General features: G+C 41.7%; 1 protein-coding gene across 2 annotated transcripts in view; it reads left to right on the top strand.

Annotated features, from left to right (window-relative positions):
- The first annotated feature begins 378 nt into the window (after window positions 1–378).
- stx1a (syntaxin 1A (brain)) overlaps window positions 379–21,454 on the top strand; it is a 69,461-nt gene continuing 48,385 nt past the window's right edge. For both annotated transcript variants that reach the window (XM_073483205.1, XM_073483215.1), the window contains exons 1-2: window positions 379–776; window positions 18,194–18,271. In XM_073483205.1, the coding sequence (XP_073339306.1) occupies window positions 747–776; window positions 18,194–18,271 (108 nt within the window). In that variant the 5' untranslated portion in view covers window positions 379–746. The remainder of the gene's footprint in view (window positions 777–18,193; window positions 18,272–21,454) is intronic.

Below are 21,454 nucleotides of genomic sequence, written 5' to 3'. Positions count from 1 at the left end.
CAGGACTGACAGACATGCAATAGATGTCGCAGATGTAGATGTACAGAACAGAACAACAAAATCACAATTTACAGGTTTCACTGACAGAATATCCCCATCTCACCTGTAGTGCCTCCAATATTTCATTTTATTATCTTTTATTATTTATTTATAGTTTATTAATATATTTATTAATGCAGACCTGTAAAAGCAAATGTCGTGTATTTCTTTTAATAACCTTTTAATAATTACTGCTTCCATACCAGTCAGCACCATGTGTGGCCGACAGAGGTCGCTGTGCGCTTTGGCACAAGGGGGAACCACCTGGGCGTTATCTCTGAACCTGCTCAATCGATAACCAGATCCAACACAATTTCAGCACTCAGACACACTCTGAGCTGGTCACCTCCTGCCAACACAGCCTCCAGCCTTGTCGGACTGACTTTAACAAAGGCACAGCAGAGAAACTTGTGGAGGAGGCTCGTTAAAGCAGATTAATTAGTGCTGGCAGAGGAGGAAGTTGAGGGTGTGTAATGGGTTAACTGCGGAAGGCCTCGCCTCACCTTTAGTGCGCGTCACCGGGCTGTGTGAAGTGGCCCCACCACCATCCCAGTGTCCACAGGGGGAAAATCACCGCCTCTCGCCGCCGCCAGACGCGCATCCTCGCCCGGTCGGTCTCTCAACATCCTGTCGGTCTCCGCCCCGCCGCTCCATCATCTCACACATCCAGGAGACAACTGGAGGGATAAGAGTGATTTACCGGAACCATGAAGGACCGCATGCAAGAACTTAGACATGTAAGTTACTGTGTGATTCTCTAATATGGTCAGCATCCACCTGTTCAGTGGAAGAGAGGCTTTTAGAGGATGTGAAAGCGTATGCAGCGCGCTGATGGAGCAACAGTTGTGACTCTCTGAGGTTTGATGGAGGCTGAAATTGTGTTTGATCAACAGGCGCACATTACTACCAGCTCCACTGTGCGCGTAAAGCAGGATGAAACCCCGGCTGAGATGAATGATTTCAGGTGTTTAATCAAAGTCAAAGTCTTTTTCTCTCTCATTCTCAAACAGAAAATTCACTTTGATCTTCCTGTTTATGTTCTTTCAGCAATTTAAAGGTCTGTTAGAGGATGTCTGTGGGACTCATGAGGGAGTTTAGACGATATACACTTTGGACTTGATGGTAAAATAATCTCAAAAAGGCAAATTAATTGAATACGCAGGGTTAATTTTAGTGTTAACTGGCATCTTTTATAATCAAGAAAGAGTTACATGGCAAATTCTTTCATCTGTGTGGAAATGTGTGTGTGTGTGTGTGTGTGTGTGTGTGTATGTGTTTTATGGTTTGATCGATCTGGCCAACTATGTGTGTGTGGTTAAAATAGGAATTTGGTCCCAGCTCGCCCATTTCACCTGTTAAATGTCCGCCCTCTGCGCATCACAGGCGGTCCTATCTAAAAAAGCAGTTAACCACCCACACCGAGCTCAGTGGTTGATGCTCCTCCACACCTCTACCCTCCATCCTGCCTCCTCTAATCATGAAAATAAAAGCTTTAAAATGTAGAAATTTATATGAATATAATAAATGAATAAATTGCTGCTGCTCAGGGCCATTTGTTTCTGAAACTGGGGATGAAATGAGACCCAGAGGATGTATCATCCTCCATAGGAATGCTGCTTTTGAGCTTGATATAGGTTAGTGTGTGTGTGTGTGTGTGTGTGTGTGTGTGTGTGTGGTGTTAAAGTGGCCATTGTCAGATCTGGGTAATTGGCAGTTAAGCTGAGGAGAGAGAGAGAGGGCAAACAATTTACGGCTCCTCAGCTTTCAGTGAAGATCTTGCTATGAATTGGCCTCAAGGGAGACAACAAGCCCCACCAACTGTGTGTGTGTGTGTGTGTGTGTGTGTGTGTGTGTGTGTGAGAGAGAGGCATGCCTCCAGCCTGCCACGCTGCCTCCTCACAGTGCTGGAGGAGGGATGCAGTCGTACAATTTTGGGAGAGACGGATAAATCGCCTGAATCTTCCTCAGCAGCCTCAGAGAGATTCAGTCGTTCTTGTCTGTCTGTCAGCTGCTGATCCTATTTTCCTTTATTGTTTCTGATCATATCTTTCATGTCTGAGAAGTAGCTGCTGCTGGAGCTCCAGCCAGACCAATTTCAGGCGATCCGGACCAAACAAAATCGAAGTAAATTGCGAGTCACAGACTGTTATTTCCCATCAGCACTAGATTAATATTGTTTTCCATTTACAGCCTCGAGTTAATGCAGCTTCTTCAATCACATGTAGATGTCTCAGTGGGTCTTGGCAGCATATTATAACAGCACAGAGTAGGAGACATGTAGAGCTCTGAATAACGGCTAATAGACAGCTGCAGCTAATATTGATTAATCTGTCATTTTTCTAAACTAATTGAAGCAGAAAATTGTGAAAACGTCAGAAATCACACGTTCAAACATCTTGTTTTGTCCGACTTATTGTACAAATCCAAAAATGTTTTGTTTACGGTGGTGTAAAACCAGGAAAAGTAGCAAGTTTTCACAACTGAGCGTCTGAAAACAGCAAAGTTTAACTTGTTGTAACTTGTGCAAGAGACCCTGCTGAGATTTGCTTGAGATGAGCAAAATATGTTTCTATCAACACTTTAGCTAAATTTGAGACATTAAGTTTGACATTACGGGTGTAAGCTGGCCTGAAAAAGTCACATCACACTTTCATTGAAGGGCATTTCAAACAATATGTGATTGTCAGTTCTCTTCTTCACTGAGGCTTCATCTTGAAAACCGACTGCTGATTGGGCTAACCCACCTCCTGCTGCTTTCATATACATTTGCTGGGCTGTCGCTGGTCTTTGCTTCTGATTTTCAAGCTGGAAAACTCAGCAGCTGTCCTGGAAATATTGTCATTAAATGACAAATTAGTTGAATTAGTTTAGAATAAATGAGTTGCAAGACCCCAGCCGTGCAGTTGTAGACTTTGATTTCCATTGTAAGGTTGTAATAGTTTGATATGAGATTTGGTTGAATCATCACAACCATGGTGGAGGATTAAGGTGTCCCATGATGCTGACAGCAGTTGGATGACGTCTGAGCTATCATTCATAGTCTGCTGCCACCAAAACCAAGACCTACACAAATGGACAAAAACTGTTGGATTAATGGCGATTAAGATAGTTGAGTCGCATTACAGTTAAACATTGTCATGTCTTCTGTCTATTGTAGCTGTTTGAGTGGGCTCGCACATTGAAGGTAGTTGGATATTCCCTTTGCTCTGGTTGAGCAAAGCTTCATAATGGTCCCCAAATGTCTCCCAGTGAACTGGAAAGAAAAGTGGGGGATTTGAGAATTTCTGCCTCCGGGCTAGAACAAAATCAGAGAGTTCATCTGTCAAATTAAGTTTCCAACTCTCAGAAAGCTGCAGCTAGACTGCTGGATAATATGGATTCACATTTATTGTGTGTAAAAGCGAGTCAAGATGTACATGACATTTTTATCCAAGTAAAAATCTGATGCCCCGACTTTCTTGTTAGATTTTGTTTAAGAATGCACCGATCCAACACTTTCTCCCCTGATACCTCAGCTCAGGACATCTGCTGATGCTGCTTACACAGCTGATATCGGTGCTCTGCCGCCTGCTATGACTTAAGAGGGACTCCACCAATTTCCCACATTACAGGTGAAACATTACAGGTCTTGGGGAGTACTACTGCACATGTGAAAAAGTAGTATAAAGCCTTTTGTGGCTCCAGAGGAAGCTGCATGTAATCTGATAAATTTCCTCCAGTGATGTCACTCAGTGGCTGAGTTGCATTGTGGGTAACGTAGGCACCAGGCTTTGTAAAGCAGTCCACTGGTCTATGGTACTCCTATAACACCGTTGGTCTTTTAAAAACAAATGATCATAGTTGATACAGCTCAACCAGAGATATCACCTTTTTATTCCACGCATTCCTTTTTTAAAACCTGGCGCCTACATTACCCACAATGCAACATAGCCACTGATACCCGTTTTTGACCAAAGCGAAGTGCTGGTTCTGGGCTGGTGTTAGTGCTGGTTCGAAGTCGATTGTGAACCTTATAAGAACCGGTTTGCTTTTCCACAGGCAGGACAGTTACCGTAGAGTCACATCATTCTGTCGCTGTATACGTCTCCAATTTCTCAGCATTGTGAGGAACAACTACGACGGACTACATCTACTCTTTACAGGTGTTGCTCGTGGCTTTGCTTACATTGGCATCCAAACATGACCTGTTGCTTCCATTAGTGAAAATAACACGCTACACTCGCTCTGTTTTTTTAAAAAAAGGCGATCATTGGCAGTTTTAGTTGGTCCGTGGTCACGATAGCACCTCTCTCAGCCCCTGATGTAAGCGGTTCTTTGTTCCAGTGGAGAGGCTCCAGAGGAAGCTGCAGGCTCTCTACTACTTTTTACACATGGAGTTACCCTTTAATTAATATTTCATATTTCATATTTGCATTTGTTAAATTTGGATCTGTTGATTATTTCCATTTATGAGGACTTGTTCTCTCATTTAAATGTTATTATCATATTTTAGGACCTTTTCGTCTTCTAGTGTGAAAACATATTCCAGAGATATCACACAAGCGTTAATTTTCTCATACAAACTGAGCACGGGCGCAGCTACAACAAGAGAACTGAGCCGCACAGATTTCGTTGCTTCTGTGTGTTTCTGTGTGTGTGTGTTTTCAGAGTCACACTGCAAGTTTACTCACCCATGTGCTCGTGTGTCATATTGGCAGGAAATTGAGTTTTGCTCATATGTGTGCGAGGGCGCAGGTTCTGCTCCAACATTGCCCATATGCACATAAAGCTACTTTATGAGCTCAACACCTGCCTACGACTGCGCCGCTCGAGTAGCTCATTAGCCTGCTGCCGAAAAACTGCCAGTCTCAATAAGTGAAGCGGTCACACGGCCTCTCCCCTCCCCTCACCTCGTCCCATCACTCCCAGTTGGCCAGGCTGTGATTTAGTGACAGATGGCGCAGATAAGATGCGTTTGTCAGCTGAAACCTACGGGGGGAAACATGCTGATGAGGTTATTAAAGATTGCACACACAGCAGCCACTGTTATCAATCAAATCTGAGGTTTTTCTTGACATTTTATCAGCTCAGACTTTTTTTTTCCTCTCTCTTTTTTCATCTCCATCTCTTTTTAATAATAACCCTCTCTCCTCTTTCCTCCATTATGGCTCTTTGCTCTTTCCCTATCAGTGATTTATCAGATGGCTTCCTGTCCTCCCTTAGATTTTCCCTTTCCTTTCTCCCCTCTGTCTGCTCTGTGCAGCCTTGTTAGTCAGTGTTAGTATTGGTTCAGGCAGCTCTTTGTGAGTGTATATGGCCTGGCCACTCACTGTCACTGCCTGTTTGGCGTAAGAGTGACACATTAACTAATAGGATGGATGTGGAGCACCGACTCAGAGGCTCTGTGTGTCTTTGACTCTCTCTTTTCTTTTCATGATCCCTCTTTATTCCACATCCTTACCTCTTTTTCTTCTGTCCTTGACCTGATCTCAGCTGGTGACACTTCTTCATCGACACAAACAAAGCCACTTTGGTTTCTGTTGAGCTGAACACTAATCGAAGAGGGTCAGAGGTTTTATTTGTTCTCGTTCAAAACGTTGAGCCTCTGTAAACACAGCAGCTGACTCATTGTGCGACGCAGATGAGCCTTTATCCTTAAAATCAGCGGTTAAGTAGCAGCAAAATGCGTCGTCATCGTCCTATATTGTCACTATCAACCGCAAGGAAGACATACACACTCCCAAACATTATTCGTCAACACACAGAGGCTTAATAATTACATTAATGAGCCATGAAATGAGTGTGACCGATCTGGCATTTCACCAGGGATTTGTCTGTCTTTGCCAACGAGCTGACAGTCGCAGTGATATCTGATATCTGTCGGCTGCTAATAGGTATTTTTTGAAACGTGAGAATGGATGTTCCATTGAATTGTTGTGTGCTACACTGTCCTGATCCGTACCAGCGATGCCTGAAATAAGAGCTTGTATTCATGATTTTCTTGAGCTGTCTTCTGCCACCGTGTGATATCTGCTGATGGGTTTTGTGGTGTGGACTGTGTGGTAAAATCTCGCTGCTTGTTGAGAAGCAGCTCCTGAGGCGTCAGCTAATGGAGATCCTAATAACAAATATAGATGATTCTGTAATCAAACTTTCCGCATCTGCTGTGGGAGAATTAGCTTGGTGTCAGCTTAGATTTCATTTCTAATGTGCCGACCTCCCCTCTCCCATCATTTGTAATTGATGGCAGCACAGTGTTTAGATAATGCCTTCTATCACAGATACTTGTTGCAGATTACGGCTGTGAACTGTCATTGACCTCATTAGGCTTTAAGTAGCTCTGTCTTTGTTGGATGATAATCTTTCATTATGGTAATAATATAATGCTTAATCTTGCCAGCATTAGGCTGAAAAGGCAACTTTAACTGACAAGTCCTCCAAAGTAAACAACAAAATGCAACTTTTGACATCTATTAACCTCCAGAAGGACTTACATCAGAGTTTTCTGATTTGTCATTAAATACTCCTGCTTCTGTTTTTCTTACCAAACAAAAATACAACCGTACGCCTTCTGAATTCAAGTTTCCCTCTTTCAACGAACGTCGACGACTCAATTGCCTTTTTAACTTACTAAGTGTTTCTTTCCCTGCGGGCCGCTGTGCCGTTTTTATACACAGTTTTCTTAGCTTAGCTTCCTTGGCTAAGTTACGGACATGTGGTGCGGAGACGAATGCGCTTTTAAACCTGGCACAAGGATGTATGTCGGTGGTATTGGGAGATAGATTCCTCTGCCAGGTGAGACAGTTGGAGATTCATGTCAGAGCAACAGTAGGAAACAGCAGCGGCTACAGTGGTGAACTAATACGCAACTGCTGTCTTGCGACAACCCTGAGGGGACACACTGCCTCAAATTCATAAACAACGATGTCATCGTCCATCACGATGTTTCAATGTAGACATCGTCATATGCCAATTCGGAAGACATCGCCCAACCCTAATTCAAACTTGACACAAACTAAATAAAACTCTCCAAAACACTCTTGGTTTGTCTTTATATATCACCTCTAGTTTAGTTGAAATAAATCCTCAATTCACAGAGTAAGATGTGAAAATATTCTGGCTCAACACTCTATTTTATCCGCTGCTGATGTCCGACTCTTGTCATCCCAGAAATCATAGTGTTGGTCAGTAAATCACCTCTGCTCTGTATCCCCTGTCTGACCTTCGACAGTCTTGGAAGCTGTTTTCAGTCTCACTCTCACATCAGGTGGCCAAATCCAGCCAGCTGGGCACCGTTGCCCATAGTGACTCCACCTGTGATCTGAGGTCTCCATCCAGACAAACTCTATGGCCGCTGGCTCCACGGCTAAGTGAGCCGTGAGCAGGTTTGCTAACGGTAGCTAGCTACAGCCAAGAATAGCTAGCAAAGAGCAGCTGTGGTAGTTATTCTGGTGATATGCTGCCCTCAATGTTTTTGGAGCTACCTTTGAAATGGCTACATTCAACAAATGATTCAATCAATCAATCAATCAATCAATCAAGACACAGGAACTTGGCTTGGGGCTTGAAGAGTTGAAAACAGCCTAAATTGCTACATACACTGCGATAACGTTAGTTCTAACTTCATACTCATCATCACTCTCAGGCTGTCGGTCTTCTGTTACACTGGTGGAAACCTTTTGTTTATGGCATTTTTCAAGGCTTTCTGTTTCTATTTTTCTTATCTTTTGTGCCGTTGGTTGGATAAAACAAGCTATTTGAAGACCCTGATCACCCTGGGCTTTAGGAAATTGTGATCAACATTTTTTTGTTTTTTACTGTTTTCTGACATTTTACTATTCATTTAGAAAACAATAGGCAGATTAATTTGTAATGAAAATAATCTTTAGTTTTATAAAATGGTTTATCTTCCTTTTTCAACCTCTGTTTTCTGATATTTTTCTTGTCTTTCCTCTGCACTCTCGGTCCTACAGCTCCTTCATCCCTCCCTGCTGCTGCCATGACTCTTTTTCTACACATCCTGCCATTCCTTGACATCCGTCTCACTCTCTGTTACATTTCCTCCCATATCTACTATATAATTGTGTTAGTGGCACTTTGGTGCTGTCATAATCCTTCATGGTCAGGGAGCTACAGACTGAGGCGTTCTGAATATATTCCACAGGGCAAGAAGGGACTGGGGTTGGGGAAAGCCAAGCGTAAGTAGTGACAGCACATCTCTTTTCTCTGCCTGTGATCTGTCATTAAAGTTCAATTGAAGCTTTATGACATTTTCTCACCCACTCCCACAATGCTGATCGCTGGCCGACCACCCGCAGCTGCCTACACGCATGCCCATGGCGGCAAAGTTTGTGTGTGAACATCCTCAACAGCATGTCATTTATGTATTCATATCCATACTCACCGGCCAATTATGTGCTAACAGGCCCAAATGGAAGTAAGCATCCACTATTTAGTGTAAAAGGTCAGTCATCTCATCTCTGTGGCAGAAAGAGTTATCTCCGTGAGAATTGGCAGCTGCAGACATTTGAATTCCAGCCTGAAATTGATTCTCATTGATCTGTGGTAAGACGTGCTATTATTGCATTACAAGTCGTTATTTAACCTTTTATAGTGTGGCACTTTGTAAATTTGTGTTTAGGCGTGTTTAAATGGCATCACTTTGATGATTACACTGTTAAAGGTCAGACAGATGTGAGGGAGGCAGAGGGCGGATGAAAGACAGAGGGAGGAAAATGGGAGGAAGCGCAAAAGAGGGATGAAATCTGGGAGGAGGAGATTGCATGAGGAAGATCAAGAAGTTCAGGCGTAAGATGTTTCTCTCAGGGGCAGGTAATAAGACCAACCCAGTCGCCAGAATAAATGTTAGCAATGTACATTTCTGCAGACCATGGTTATTGTCTTTTGTCACAATACTGTGCTTATGCTCTGGTTGGGTTTAGGCACAGAAAACCACTTGGTTAGGGTTAGGAAAACATCATGTTTTCGCTTGAAATACCTGTTTTGTCACCACAAACACAGCTAGAGATGTCCCAACTTCCAGTCAAAGATAACCAGTTGTGTTGCCATAAACACTGCTGGAAATCTTCCCAAGGTCTCCCCAAATATATCCTATGGTGGCATCCTTCCAAATTGACAAAAATATCCAGCGGTTTCACACTTACAAATGTTGAGATGCCATCTCAGATTGCGGGTACTGGCTTAGCAGTCTTCTCATTTGTAACTCCCCCATCATCCCCTCCACCTCCAGACACGAAAGTCAAGTCACAATCACGTAATGAAAACGTGATATGACATTTCAATATAATACCTACCATTTCTACAACTTCCAACATGTTCTCCTGGCCACAGAGCTGATAAGACAGACACAACATGAAAACATCTAAAGTGGAATATTGATTGGATAAATCATGTCGGTGTGGTCTTAACGGGGGATAGTGGGATGTAAAGAAGAAAAAAAAAGTGAAGGCGTGCGGAGGGAGAGCGAGACAAAGGTAACTGAGTCCATGTTGTGTGGGCCAGCTGCTGTAGGGAAGCTGACGTCTGGAGGAAGGAGAGCGAGAGAGAAGGAGGCGAGAGAATGACGGACAGGGAGAATAAGACAGAAAGGAAGATGATTAAAGGGGGAGGACATTGAAGAGGATTGTTAGGAAAAGGAAATTGTTGCACATGCACACACTTTGACTCTGTACTGCTGCTGCTGCTGCTGCTGTGGTGGCAGTGCTTCATCTCTTCTCCACCCACATTCTCCTTCTTCGTGTATCTGCTGAACCCTGCTCGTTGCGGGCAGGGTTGATGAAATCTTCTTGTTAACCTCGGCCAGATATGTTTTTCACTGGAATGCTAAGTATCTGTGCTCGAGAAACTCGATGTACGTCTATTTGAACAGAATTGAATAGAAAATAGAAAATATAACCAACAAGGACAATTATAACAAGGAAAATACAAAGAAATAAATGTGTGCTTAACACTTGCCGGCAGTTACCGGGTAGCAATGAGAAATGTCTTTATATTCTTTTAAAGATCATTGGGGAGAAGTTTACAACATTTACATTAGTACAAGAGATTGACAGACTGGAAATGTCAATGGTTAACCGTTAATCGGTAAGAATATGTTTTAAAGGTTGCACATTTCGGTAAAAAGTGAAGCATGCCAAAAGAAGCTCAGTGTGGGAACATTTCCACCGGAAAGGCAACAAATCAAATGTAAGTCAAAATGTGAGATGCGTTACCTCGAGCATGAGCCCTGTGATAAAACACATGGACAAGAAGAATGGACATGGACAAGGAGTAGAACACCAGATGATTTTGAATTGCTGAAAAACTTGAATTACCTGGCTCTATTTTGAGATGTGGAAATGGGCTAAGATTTTGTAAATGAAAGGCAGTTGAAGGCCTTTTAAATGTGTTCTTGTCTGTTTCAGCTCAGTCTCGCCTGTTTTCAGCATAAAAATGCCTAAAAACCCACGTCCACTTCCACTTCCACTTCCTGGCTAGCTACAAACACAGACACAGAGACTAGCCGGTTGAGCATTCAGCAGCTCCATAGCCAGATATTTCCTCTGGAGTTGGTGGAGACCAAAAACAGAGCTCAAAGGAGATTTGATATTGGACTGACAGTCAGGTGGCCTGGAATGCAACTCAGAATGAATAACTATTTTACTCTGTATCTGCGTGATGTGCAAATAGGCAATTATTTAAAAGTTTGCCACAAGAACTTCATTGGGTTGTTGTCTTCTCAGGTTTCCCAAAAAACAATTAGGGCATGCTGAATTTGATGTCTGTTTCTCGCTATGAATAGTGCCAGGTCTGCTGAAATAATCATTAAAGAGAGAAGGCTGAGAGTTTAGATCTCCACTTGTATGAGATTTAAACTCAAATGTCTCGCCACAACAGAAGAATCGATTTTCTTTTCCGAGATTGCTCCCACAATTTGTACTCCAGGGTGTCAGTGTGTGCAGACAACGGTGGAGCTTGTTTGAAAAGTGCTGCAGCGTATACAGTATATATCAGACCAAAATTATTGATCTGTATTTTAATAAGCAAGCCATCAGCAGGAGTGCATTGATCAGTAACACTACACGTGGAAAAATGCACATTATTTTGTTCCAGCTGATTACATCTGCAAAGCTCGACACAGGCAATCAGTGAATACCCTGAAAAGAAGACGGAGACCTTGTGATTTGTTCAGAGATTGCTCCTGGTGTTGCCGTCAGTGAGGAGACAGCGCACTAATGTGAAAGGAAGTGACTGAGTTTTACATTTGGCCGGCTCAATCTATCACTTCCTGTGTCCTCTCGTCACCCACGCTGCTCCCTGCTTGTGTTATTATCCTGTCTCGATAGCCCTGCACCGTCTCCTCCTCCTCCATCAGCCGGTCATTTACTCTGACAGTCCGTCAGTCATGGGAGCGGTTTGGTCATTTGTGGGTTTTGCTGTGTCAGCATCAGCTCTGTGCCACCGATGCTCTGCTAATTTTCATACATTGAATCATTACGCTCATTTTTATTTAACTTTTTTTTATTTATAAGTATGTTTCCTGTAGAAATACATGGAATCAGTTCACTTCCTGCACTTATAATAAAGCCACTCTGGATATGAGCGCCAGCTTCATGCTCAGGATGTGAGTGAAAATGAATTTTCTACCGCCAGCTGCTCCTGCATTCACACACACACACTATAGATCTCTCAGCCTGGAGATGTCCTGAGGGTTCGAGCATGGGAGCAGGTGAAGACATGGCCATGGCTGTTTTTATAAGTGCGACTGTGTGTGTGTGTGTGTGTGTGTGTGTGTGTGTGTGTGCTGTTGAATTTCTATTTTAGGGCCAGATTGGACATTTTTGGAAAGTGAGGACACTGACCAGTCTTCCCATTCTTCAAAAGGATGTTTGAGGTTAAAACTTTTAAGTAAAGGGCCATTTCACCCAAATGTGAAAACAATACATTTTCTCACTTAATTCTAGTGGTATCTCTCGACGCACAGTGTTGAAAAGGGCACTAAAAATCTGTGCTTAAGTACGATTACTGTTACAATACTGATGTATGAAGATAAGATAAGATAACTTTTATTAGTCCCATAATGGAGATATTGGCATTATTACAGCAGCAAATGGAATAGCAAAAATAGAGAGCATCAATTAAAACAGCAATAATATATAAGTAAAAAAGCAGCAAGAACAATATGAACAATATAAATAAGAAACAAAACTCCAAAGATTTGTACACCATTGCAGATTTAACTCAATATATTTCTCAAATACAAGTAAAACTACTGCTATTTAAATAATACTTAAGTAAAAGTACAAAATATCCGTCTCAAACACTACTCAGAGTATTAGTTACTTTTTAACCGTTGATGTTTAATGCATTATCAATAGCAGTCACTCAATTCAAGAGGTTTCTGTTACTCCAACTTCAGTCTACAATACTCCAAAACTCTCCAAACCTGCTGCAGAGTTTTGTGAGTTTTGTCTGTATGTCAGGGTTTTCAATGGCCTGTTTGTGATCGGATAGCCTTATTGGCTATAGAAATGCAGATGAAAGGTTTAGATATTCATTCAAATTTTACTCAGTGCTCAATTATGATTTTTAAAGTAACTGAGTAGATAGCATCGTGTTATGCATGCAATGTAACTGTATAACTAATCTAATTACATATTTTTTCAAATGTAATATGGGCTGATTAATCTGTTTTTTAAAATCTCATTCGTAATACTGATTGGATGTTATCATTTACTACCTAACCCTGCCGTTCACATTATCTGAAAATTAAAGACGGTTGTATAAAGATAATGTCCATTGACAGCGGAGCTCTTTATCAGATAAATTGTGGGTTTTAACACCGTTAACGACAGACTTTGGTGAACGTGAAACATCTTATTTCTTTGTCTTTTCAGGCACTTCTGTGTTATTAACTTGGATGTATCAGAGCTTGCAGAAAAATCTGAGTTTCCGAGTTGTTTTTACGTCTTTGATGTTGACGTGAATGCTATTTACAAGCCGGAAACTGGTAATTACGGTAATTACTGGAAACATGTATGCAACATAAGGCAAAGGTTAGGGGCTGGAGACTGCTGTGTTATGCTAGTGAGGATTCACACAACTATACAGAAGAAGAATGTGTTTGAAGTGAACCTCAATGACCTGAAACATTACCTGAGTTTCATGTCTCCTGTGGTTGTATTTAGATTCTCTGTGAGCAGCAGGGCTTTGCAAACGAAACCTACGATCCAGTTTTTATTGTTTATATCTTTGTATTTATCTGCTGTAGGAAACATGAATAAATAATCAAATGTTCAAGTATGTGTGTGTGTGAGAGAGAGTGAGCTCACATCCATAATGAATGTTACCTAGCCGTATTATGATAATAAATTTGGTTATGCTCTCAGTATTCCTCTGTGCAGTTGACACAGATTTTTATGAGTCATGTCTAATGGGACCGCAGGAAGCTGCTTGAATTGGCTGTAACACAACGATGCAGGAAACAGGTCCGCTTTAATATGGAAACACAAAAGGACAATAAAGTACTGCCCACATGGGTTTCCTTCTCCAGTTGAGCTGTCACTCACTGCTCTCTTGTTCTCAATTAAACCAGGAAAGTGCTCTGACACTCTTTTTCATTTGACCTGATGACTACACATCAACACACACTCGCCATCGCTACGTCCCCTCACTGCACATACAATTAAACTTTCACAGCTTTCAATAATTGTTGTGTTGCTCTGCTTCTCCTTTTCTTCTCTGAGCTGACATCAGCTGTGATTCCTGCAGCTGCTGCTCACCAGACGTCTGTTTTATCTCTCGCTCCCTCGCTCATGGACTACAGTTTCTCCTCCTCCTGTTTGCGCTGGATGTGCAGGCACTGCCTTTTGTCTTTATGGAGTGACTCCCTGCTGGCACGGCGCCTAGAACAACTCCCTAATCTAATAAACAGCATAATCAGGCCGCTGCTCCTGCCGGGGTGTTTAACCCGAGTGTGAGCCCCAGAGGCAGTGTGGCGACCAGGGTTATGGCCTAATGGGGACTGGCCTGTGTAGGCCTCGTTCTCTCTGTGTGTTAACCACCTGTTGTATGTTAACAGTGTGTCAGTCCTGTATGTTTGCGTGTCTGGCTCAGAGCTCAGAGCATCTGTTGTGTGTGGACAGTCAAGTCCACGTCTGTAGGCTGAGTCAAGCATTGAAGTCCTCCTCAGCCTCTTTGTGGCTCAGCAGGAGCTTCACATGTGGGTGGGAGGGAGGTGGAGGTTCGGGGTGCACCGCTCAGTCTTCTCCCCTTCTGACCACTCAAAGTAAACCCTCCTCTCTCTGCAGGAGATCAGCATCTCTCTGTGGAGGCAGAACTCTCCGAGCTTATTTTGAATCCCTGCTTGTCCTCCTCCTCCTCCTCCTCCTCCTCCTGCCTCCTGCTGCTGCTGCCTCTTTTCTCTCTGCTTGTAATCGTCTGCAGCTCCTCAAATACAGCACATTGCCATACCAACACTATTTCTTAATACCATATGGACAGTTCTGCTCCAAAATGAGACAAGGATATGACACCCACCATATTTACTGTTGTCATGACAGTTGAGCACATACAAGCTCTCAAATTGGGAACATTGAGACAGTTCAAAACAATTGTTTTATTTTCTTGTGTTTTTGGATCAAATTAGTTAGATCAAATGTATTTTGAGTGGCGTGATCACAGTGAATCTTCACTCCTCTCACTTAACTTTACACCAGTTGTCTCACCATCTCTCACTGAAGTCTGTCTTGTAGAACTGGTTCCTCTCCCGCTGGTCTTCTCCCCATTTCCCTTCATTTCTTCATTGCTTTCCATATCTATGTCAGCACATCACAGGTTAACTCTCCACAGAGTGGATTTGTGTTTGAAATAATGAGGAAGTCTATCTCTAATTAAATTGAAAAGTAAACACCAGGCATATGCAAATGCAGTTGGAAAGCTATTCAGTTTAGACACAAACTTAATCATTTGTGAGGGATGCAAAATTCAAGAAGGAGCTCTTTTACACTCGTTTTCCGACTGTCTGATGTTAGGTTCCTTTTGGTCTGATATTTTTATCTGCTCTGATTTATCCAGAGATACTTCCTCACAGAGACTTCCCAGCTGGCACTGGACATTAGTTTAACATCACAAAGACTTTGGACAGACACTAAATTCTAGTTGGAAAAGCAGGTTGACGTCAAGAACCAACGTCAGCTTTACATAAACCTCCAGTTGAATTTTAGTTACATAACAACACAACTTAAAACCAACCAAATATCAATGTCAGATGACGTCAGTATTCCCTGTTCCCTGTCAATTTGATGTTGGCATCAGATGTCTTGACAATGAATTGAATTTGGTTACCCATTGTTGCAACCTCCATTCAACCAAATATCAACGTTGTTGGCCAGCTGGGTTGGTTATTTTCTCCAATTTTCAGAGGGAACTGTCTTCTTTCCATCTCATATACAAACAGCTTGGATGATGATGGATGATTCTTATATGTTCCTATGTTTGGTCAAACTTTGTTTAAATAACTTAAAATGCCATTTTTTCTCTCATGTATTACACAAAGGAGGTTATATTTTCACCAGTGTCTGTTTGTTTGTTGGTTTGTCAGCAAGATTACACAAAAACTACAGAACGGTTTCCACAAAACTTGCACGTGGGATGTGTCTCGGCCCAGAATAGACCCCAATAACTTTTGGTGCAGATCTGGTTAAAGGGACGGATCCGGGAATATTTTTCTCGCTTTCTCTAACATTAAGATGTGTACATTTTTGTTAATTTCTCAGGGAATAATGCGTGGATCTTGAATAGGTGTATTTAGGTCGCTAGTGATCTTAAAGTCATGGGTTAGAGGTGTACAGGACTATAAAGTGCCATTCTAGTTTATTTGATTTAACTTTTTTGCAGTGCTGCTTTGTGATTATTTAGCTCTGTTTAGGTTTTACTCTACTATTACCGAACCTAAAATAGTGTGTCACAACATACTAAACAAGAAGCATTTTCAGGTGCCCAGGCCGACATATCATCTTCTCCACATGTAAGGAAACAGCCTTGTTTGGAACAGATGCCAGCAAAAAGCACATTATCGTTTTTTGTTTTTGTTTTTTTAACAAAAATGACATCTCCCATTAAATCATGAGTTATATTGCAATCACAATGTTTGTCAAAATAATGGAAATGTAATTTTTTTGCATATTGTCGAGCCTAAACCTAAAATAGCAATAGTCAAACTCTGCACATCGCCTCATAAGAACCACACAGACAGACTTACAGTGCCGTGTGTTAAGGTACAGACACGTTTCCAGCACAGACATCAATTAGCTTGTCACTGATGTATAATACTGGATGTATTAAACAGTTAAAGAGGAATCATCTGTTTCATACATCCCTGGCAGCCAACTACTTCCATTGAAAATTGATCCCAAACTTATGATGGAGAAGATCCTCCTGCTTCCTGCCTCCTGCTGCCTTTAATGCATTCACATTAGTGTCTCTGTCTGGACGAACCTGGCCGACGGCCTGCACTCGTGGATGGCATGACAATAAGTCCAAGTCTTTGTGGTTGTTAAATATTTATTGGGTGTAATGGTTTAGTTTTTAAATGTCGAAGGCACTCAGGAAATAGTTTTCTTAGTTTTTCACTGGTTCTTTGTTAAAAAGGCAAACTGAAACTTTTGACAGTGGCTCTCCCACCACAACCTAACACCATTCCTGCAGCCATACGATAGAAATCCCCTCATTCAGCCAAACAAGACTTGAGGGATTTTGCCTTTAGATCAGTGGGGAAACAAACATTGGCAGGGTTTCTTGAGCCTGGAGATGGTTGAGAAGGAGAAATAAATAAAATCATAGTTTCGATACACACAACTGGGATGAAATGTAGAAAGTGTAAAGAAAAATGACATAATGAAATGATATTCAACAGTCCAATCCACTGATATTCAGTTTACTATCATATACTATATGACAGAAAAGTATAAAATCCACCCATTTAAGAAAGTGGAAACAGTAGAAGTCATTTTGTCAACAACTAATCGATTATCAAAACTGTTGCAGGAATATTTTCTGACGTTCTACCTGCAAGTTAATCAACCAAGTCAATAATCAATAATTATTTTTAGGTCTAATATAGTCCAAAATGCCACCTAACTTTCAGGAAATAATCTTTGGTATGATTATTTCCCTGCTGTTGGTAAAATCTTTGGGATGAGAATAAGGAGTCATTTCAGCCAGAAGCAGATGAAAACTACACTCCCTCTCCACGGCGTTGATAAGCAAATTGATCTTATAGACCGCTAATGGGGAATTGAATTAGTTTGAGTCAAGATGAATGAGATGGAGCCATATGAGGTCCCTGCTAATGTAGCGTAATGGCTGATATGTGATTAGAAATTAGTATTTGAGAATGAATCATTAGTTAGATGCTGGAAGATTTGAGAGAAGTCTTAACTTTTAAAAATGAGTTTAATTGTAAAGTTCTATTTTTGAATGTAGGAAGCTCTCTTTGGCTTTAAAGCAACAGTCTGTAACTTTTTTACCTGAAAATAACAGCTTCAAAATCATTTTGATCACCATGTAACTTCATGTCGCAATCCAGGCTTCAGTCAGCTAATAGTAGATAGCCACGTAACTGCATGACTAACTTCAGCTTGATTTATGTTGCCTCTGCGTAGGTGCATGCCCTTTGCTATAGCCTGACATACTCCTTCCCAGTAATGTAAGAGATGCTAGCTGTTTCCCGTCTTTATGCTAAGCTACGCTAAATGTCGTTTAGCTGTAGCTTCATATTTGACAGACAGACATGAGAGTGTTGTCGATCTTCTCATCTTGACAAGAAAGTGAACATTAAACCACTCCTTCATGCTGAAATGTGAGTGTGCTGCCTAAAGAATGTAAAAGTCAAGGTTCTCTCCTCCCCGAGGTCCTAATTTAATAATAACTTGCAAATCACTCAACCTGTGGTTCTAATTACAAGTGTCGTTAAGAGCTCCTTGTTTCTAATCAGTTGATGGGTGGAGAGGTAGGGGAGAGCGTTAACACTCTTCTGGTTAACCTTGAATTATGCTTTAGAGTCGTGGCCAGTGTTACTATAGAACATCTTTTGAATTGATTCAGTGAACATGTTCATTATTTTATCTTTTGGCTGTTTCCAATCATTCCTAATTGTGTATGTGTGTGTTTTCAGGGGAAGGAGACGACAGAGGAGGAGGATGAAGTCGCTGTGGGGATGGAGAAAGGCTTCATGGACGAATTCTTTGAACAGGTTTGTGTCTTTCACTGTCCTGATCCTGCCCTCCTCACTCTCTCGCCATCAGTTCTCTATTATTTCCGTTCACTTATTTAACGCATTGATAGTAGGCTTGTAACATGCCACCATAAATTAAAGTCTACACCACAATCTGCCTGGGTACTACTCGTCTCCTGATATTGAACCTCACTGTGTTGGGTTTTTCCCTTCTGTAATCAATCTCATACCATTTCTCCTCTCTGGGTTGCATTGATATGATTTATAGCTATTGATGTTTTTGCCGGTGTGGCGTAGATCGTTATATGTTTTATTTCATTTCAAATGCTCTTCATTAATTCAGCAACACAACAATGCTCTTCTTGTCCAGCTCTGAATAAGAATAGTGGTGGTTTCACTTATTTCTCTTCCAGTCTCTCCTCTTATACGCAACAGTAGAACCCAGCCTGTATAAAAACTGCATTTATGCATGCATCTGGAAGTGTATTTCCCTGTTCATGCTGTGCACATGTGCTGGGAACACAAACCGAACATCGTCGTGGCTCTCAGAGGGGGGGCCTTGCTACATACATCTCCCACAGTGGTTTTGAAGTTAAAAGCAGCTCAAATAAGAGGAAGGCTGAGGGAGACTATGTATCTCCTATATAATCCATATTTATTATCATTCATCATGTCACTGCTGTATTTCTTACATATTATGAGGCAGTCCTTCTAGTTTAGAGGAGACATTCTGCTCATTTTCAGGTTCATAATTTTATTTTGAAAACACACAAGTTTGCTCATACTGTCCAGTGCTGCAGCTCTGTATTCCCCCTCGGTCTGAAACGCTCTGTTTTAGCTCCTGTGTCTTTAAGGCTCCTCCTGAATACCCAGTCTGCTCTGATTGGTTGGCTCACACATGCCTGACCCAGCGCCACTAGCAACAACAGAGCAGCTGTGCTAAATCAATTCTTACGTGCCAAACTAGCTGCTAGGCACAAATTATGCAAATTTGTGACACAGTGACGTAGTATGATGTCACAAAGTCACAGAATTAAAGGTGGGACTACTGACGAGGCGTTTTAGGAGCAGTGTTTTCTGTGGGGGAGAGGAGCTTCTGTTGGTGTGGACTTCGATCTTTTTAACATGCACTAGGAAAGAAAAGGCGAAAAAGTATAATAGGTCTCCTTAAAACATCTGTGTATGTTCATTTATGTACATGGGGGCATTAACTTTGAAGTATAATTGAACAAATAACAAATAAAATGGATAAATCACCATTGCAAATGCTGCTACAAAGCAGGTCGTGTGAGGTTGAATGCCATGAAAGAGCTCTGAAAATCAGCACTTTGATATGTTTGCAAAGCAACATGAGACAACAAAGAGGCCAAAACATGTGTTGTCTGCAGGTGCATCAATCAAAAGCCTTGTATAGATATTTATTCTATCAAGGGAAATACAGACAAACAACATCTTCAATAAGCAGCAAATGTTGTGACTAACCAACAGCAATATGACGGACATACTGTATATAACATAGGGGGTCTGCTAAATGAAGTCACATGGGAGTTCAGGCATAGACGTCATTTTAAATGCACGTGTTCCATATAGGTATCTCCAATCATATAAGACCACAAGCATTAATTCAAGCAGTGGGGCAGCACAGGAATAGATTTGTTGCTCAGCCATTCTGCTTCCATGCAGCTACAACGACCGTCTGCCTCTTAGCAGTTTAACTCCCTCCACCTCCCTCGCCTCCTCCTGCATTAGCATTTAGATTTATCCATTCAGAATGAGTTCATGTAAATTTAAATGTTTCTCACACTCTGCCCCGTGTTTGTGAGCTTAGAGACAAATGTGTGTCACAGATTTATTTTGCAGCATGCCACACCGCTGCCCCAAAATGTGCTTCTTGATTGTAACTAGAGATGCCGATAACCGCTAATGACCTGGCCCGATACCGATAAGAAACCAATAACTGTATTTATTTATGTTTAACTGAAGTTCGTAACCTGTACTTCATGCACACCTGAGTCAAAATGGGTTATTTAATGTTCAATAGGTCTAATAAGATGTGTAGTAGGCTTGCCACAGTAGTCGGTGTTAGACTGATTACATTACCAGCACCATTTTCCAGTCTACTGACCGCAAAATTAACCCTAGCCTCAAAATAAAAGGAAATGTTTTGTTTGTTTTAGCAGTGCATAAACACAGAGCTCTACAGATAGTGAGTGTCTTTCCTTGTAAAAAAAAAAAAGTGTACCGTTATTACGAGGCGGTGTCACAAGGTTATTAGTTGGTGGGAAAACTTCGACATCTCAGCAACCCTCATGTGTAGCAAAAGACCTGAGGTATGCAATTAAGGATAAAGCAGTACGCCTTTATCCTGGAAAGAGAAGCATGTTGTCAGACTTTAAGATGCTGATCTTTATCTCGACAGCATCACACTGACCTGCGAATGTCAAATAAAATCAAAAGGACAACATCATCTGCAAATAGAGGAGATGCCACCTTAATGTCACTAAACCGGAAATTCTTCAGACATTGAATTTAATACCAAAAAAGTGGAGATCAAGTACATCCTACTTAATGCCCACATCGCATGTGCCTGAATTCACTTTGAGTGAATGAGGTATGAATGTCTTTCAGCTTCTAACCCACCCCGTATTCTGGCAACACAATTTTTTAGTTCAGTTTAGTTTCTATTAAGTAGGTTTTTACGTCGTTACAGGGGTTCTTCATGGAATAACTTCCAATTTACACCTAAAACATTGTACTTACGCTCAAGCTCTGAACGAACACTGCAGTCTGCACTCATTTTTCTCACTCGCTTCTTTTCGACCTCTGACAGACCATCTGTATCCATCCCAGATATTGAAACGTACGTCTCTTTATCTGTCTGGAATTTCAGTCTGTTACATTTGTCTCAAGTGAGAAATAAAGAGGTGGTTGAGTGAAATGTGGAGACACGGGGGGGACAACAGGGAACAGTTTGAGACTGAGCTAGAAGATGGTGAAATGAGAGTGATGTGGCTAAGTTAGACAGCAAGACCAGAGAGGAAGAATGGGTAGTAACACGTGACAGAAGGAGATGGAGATGGTGAAGGGAGCAGAGGGAGAGAAGGAGTAATCAGGCTCTCACCCTGACTGGTAGTGTAAGTAAAGCATGCAGTGGTGGATAGCAGACGATGGAGAGACTGCTGCAGCCCTCCAGTGTGGGTA

This window comes from Pagrus major, chromosome 2, assembly GCF_040436345.1.
Source record: "Pagrus major chromosome 2, Pma_NU_1.0".
Classification (NCBI taxonomy): Eukaryota; Metazoa; Chordata; class Actinopteri; order Spariformes; family Sparidae; genus Pagrus; species Pagrus major.
Note: the sequence above shows the minus strand (reverse complement) of the source record. Positions and strands in the feature narration are given on the sequence as shown.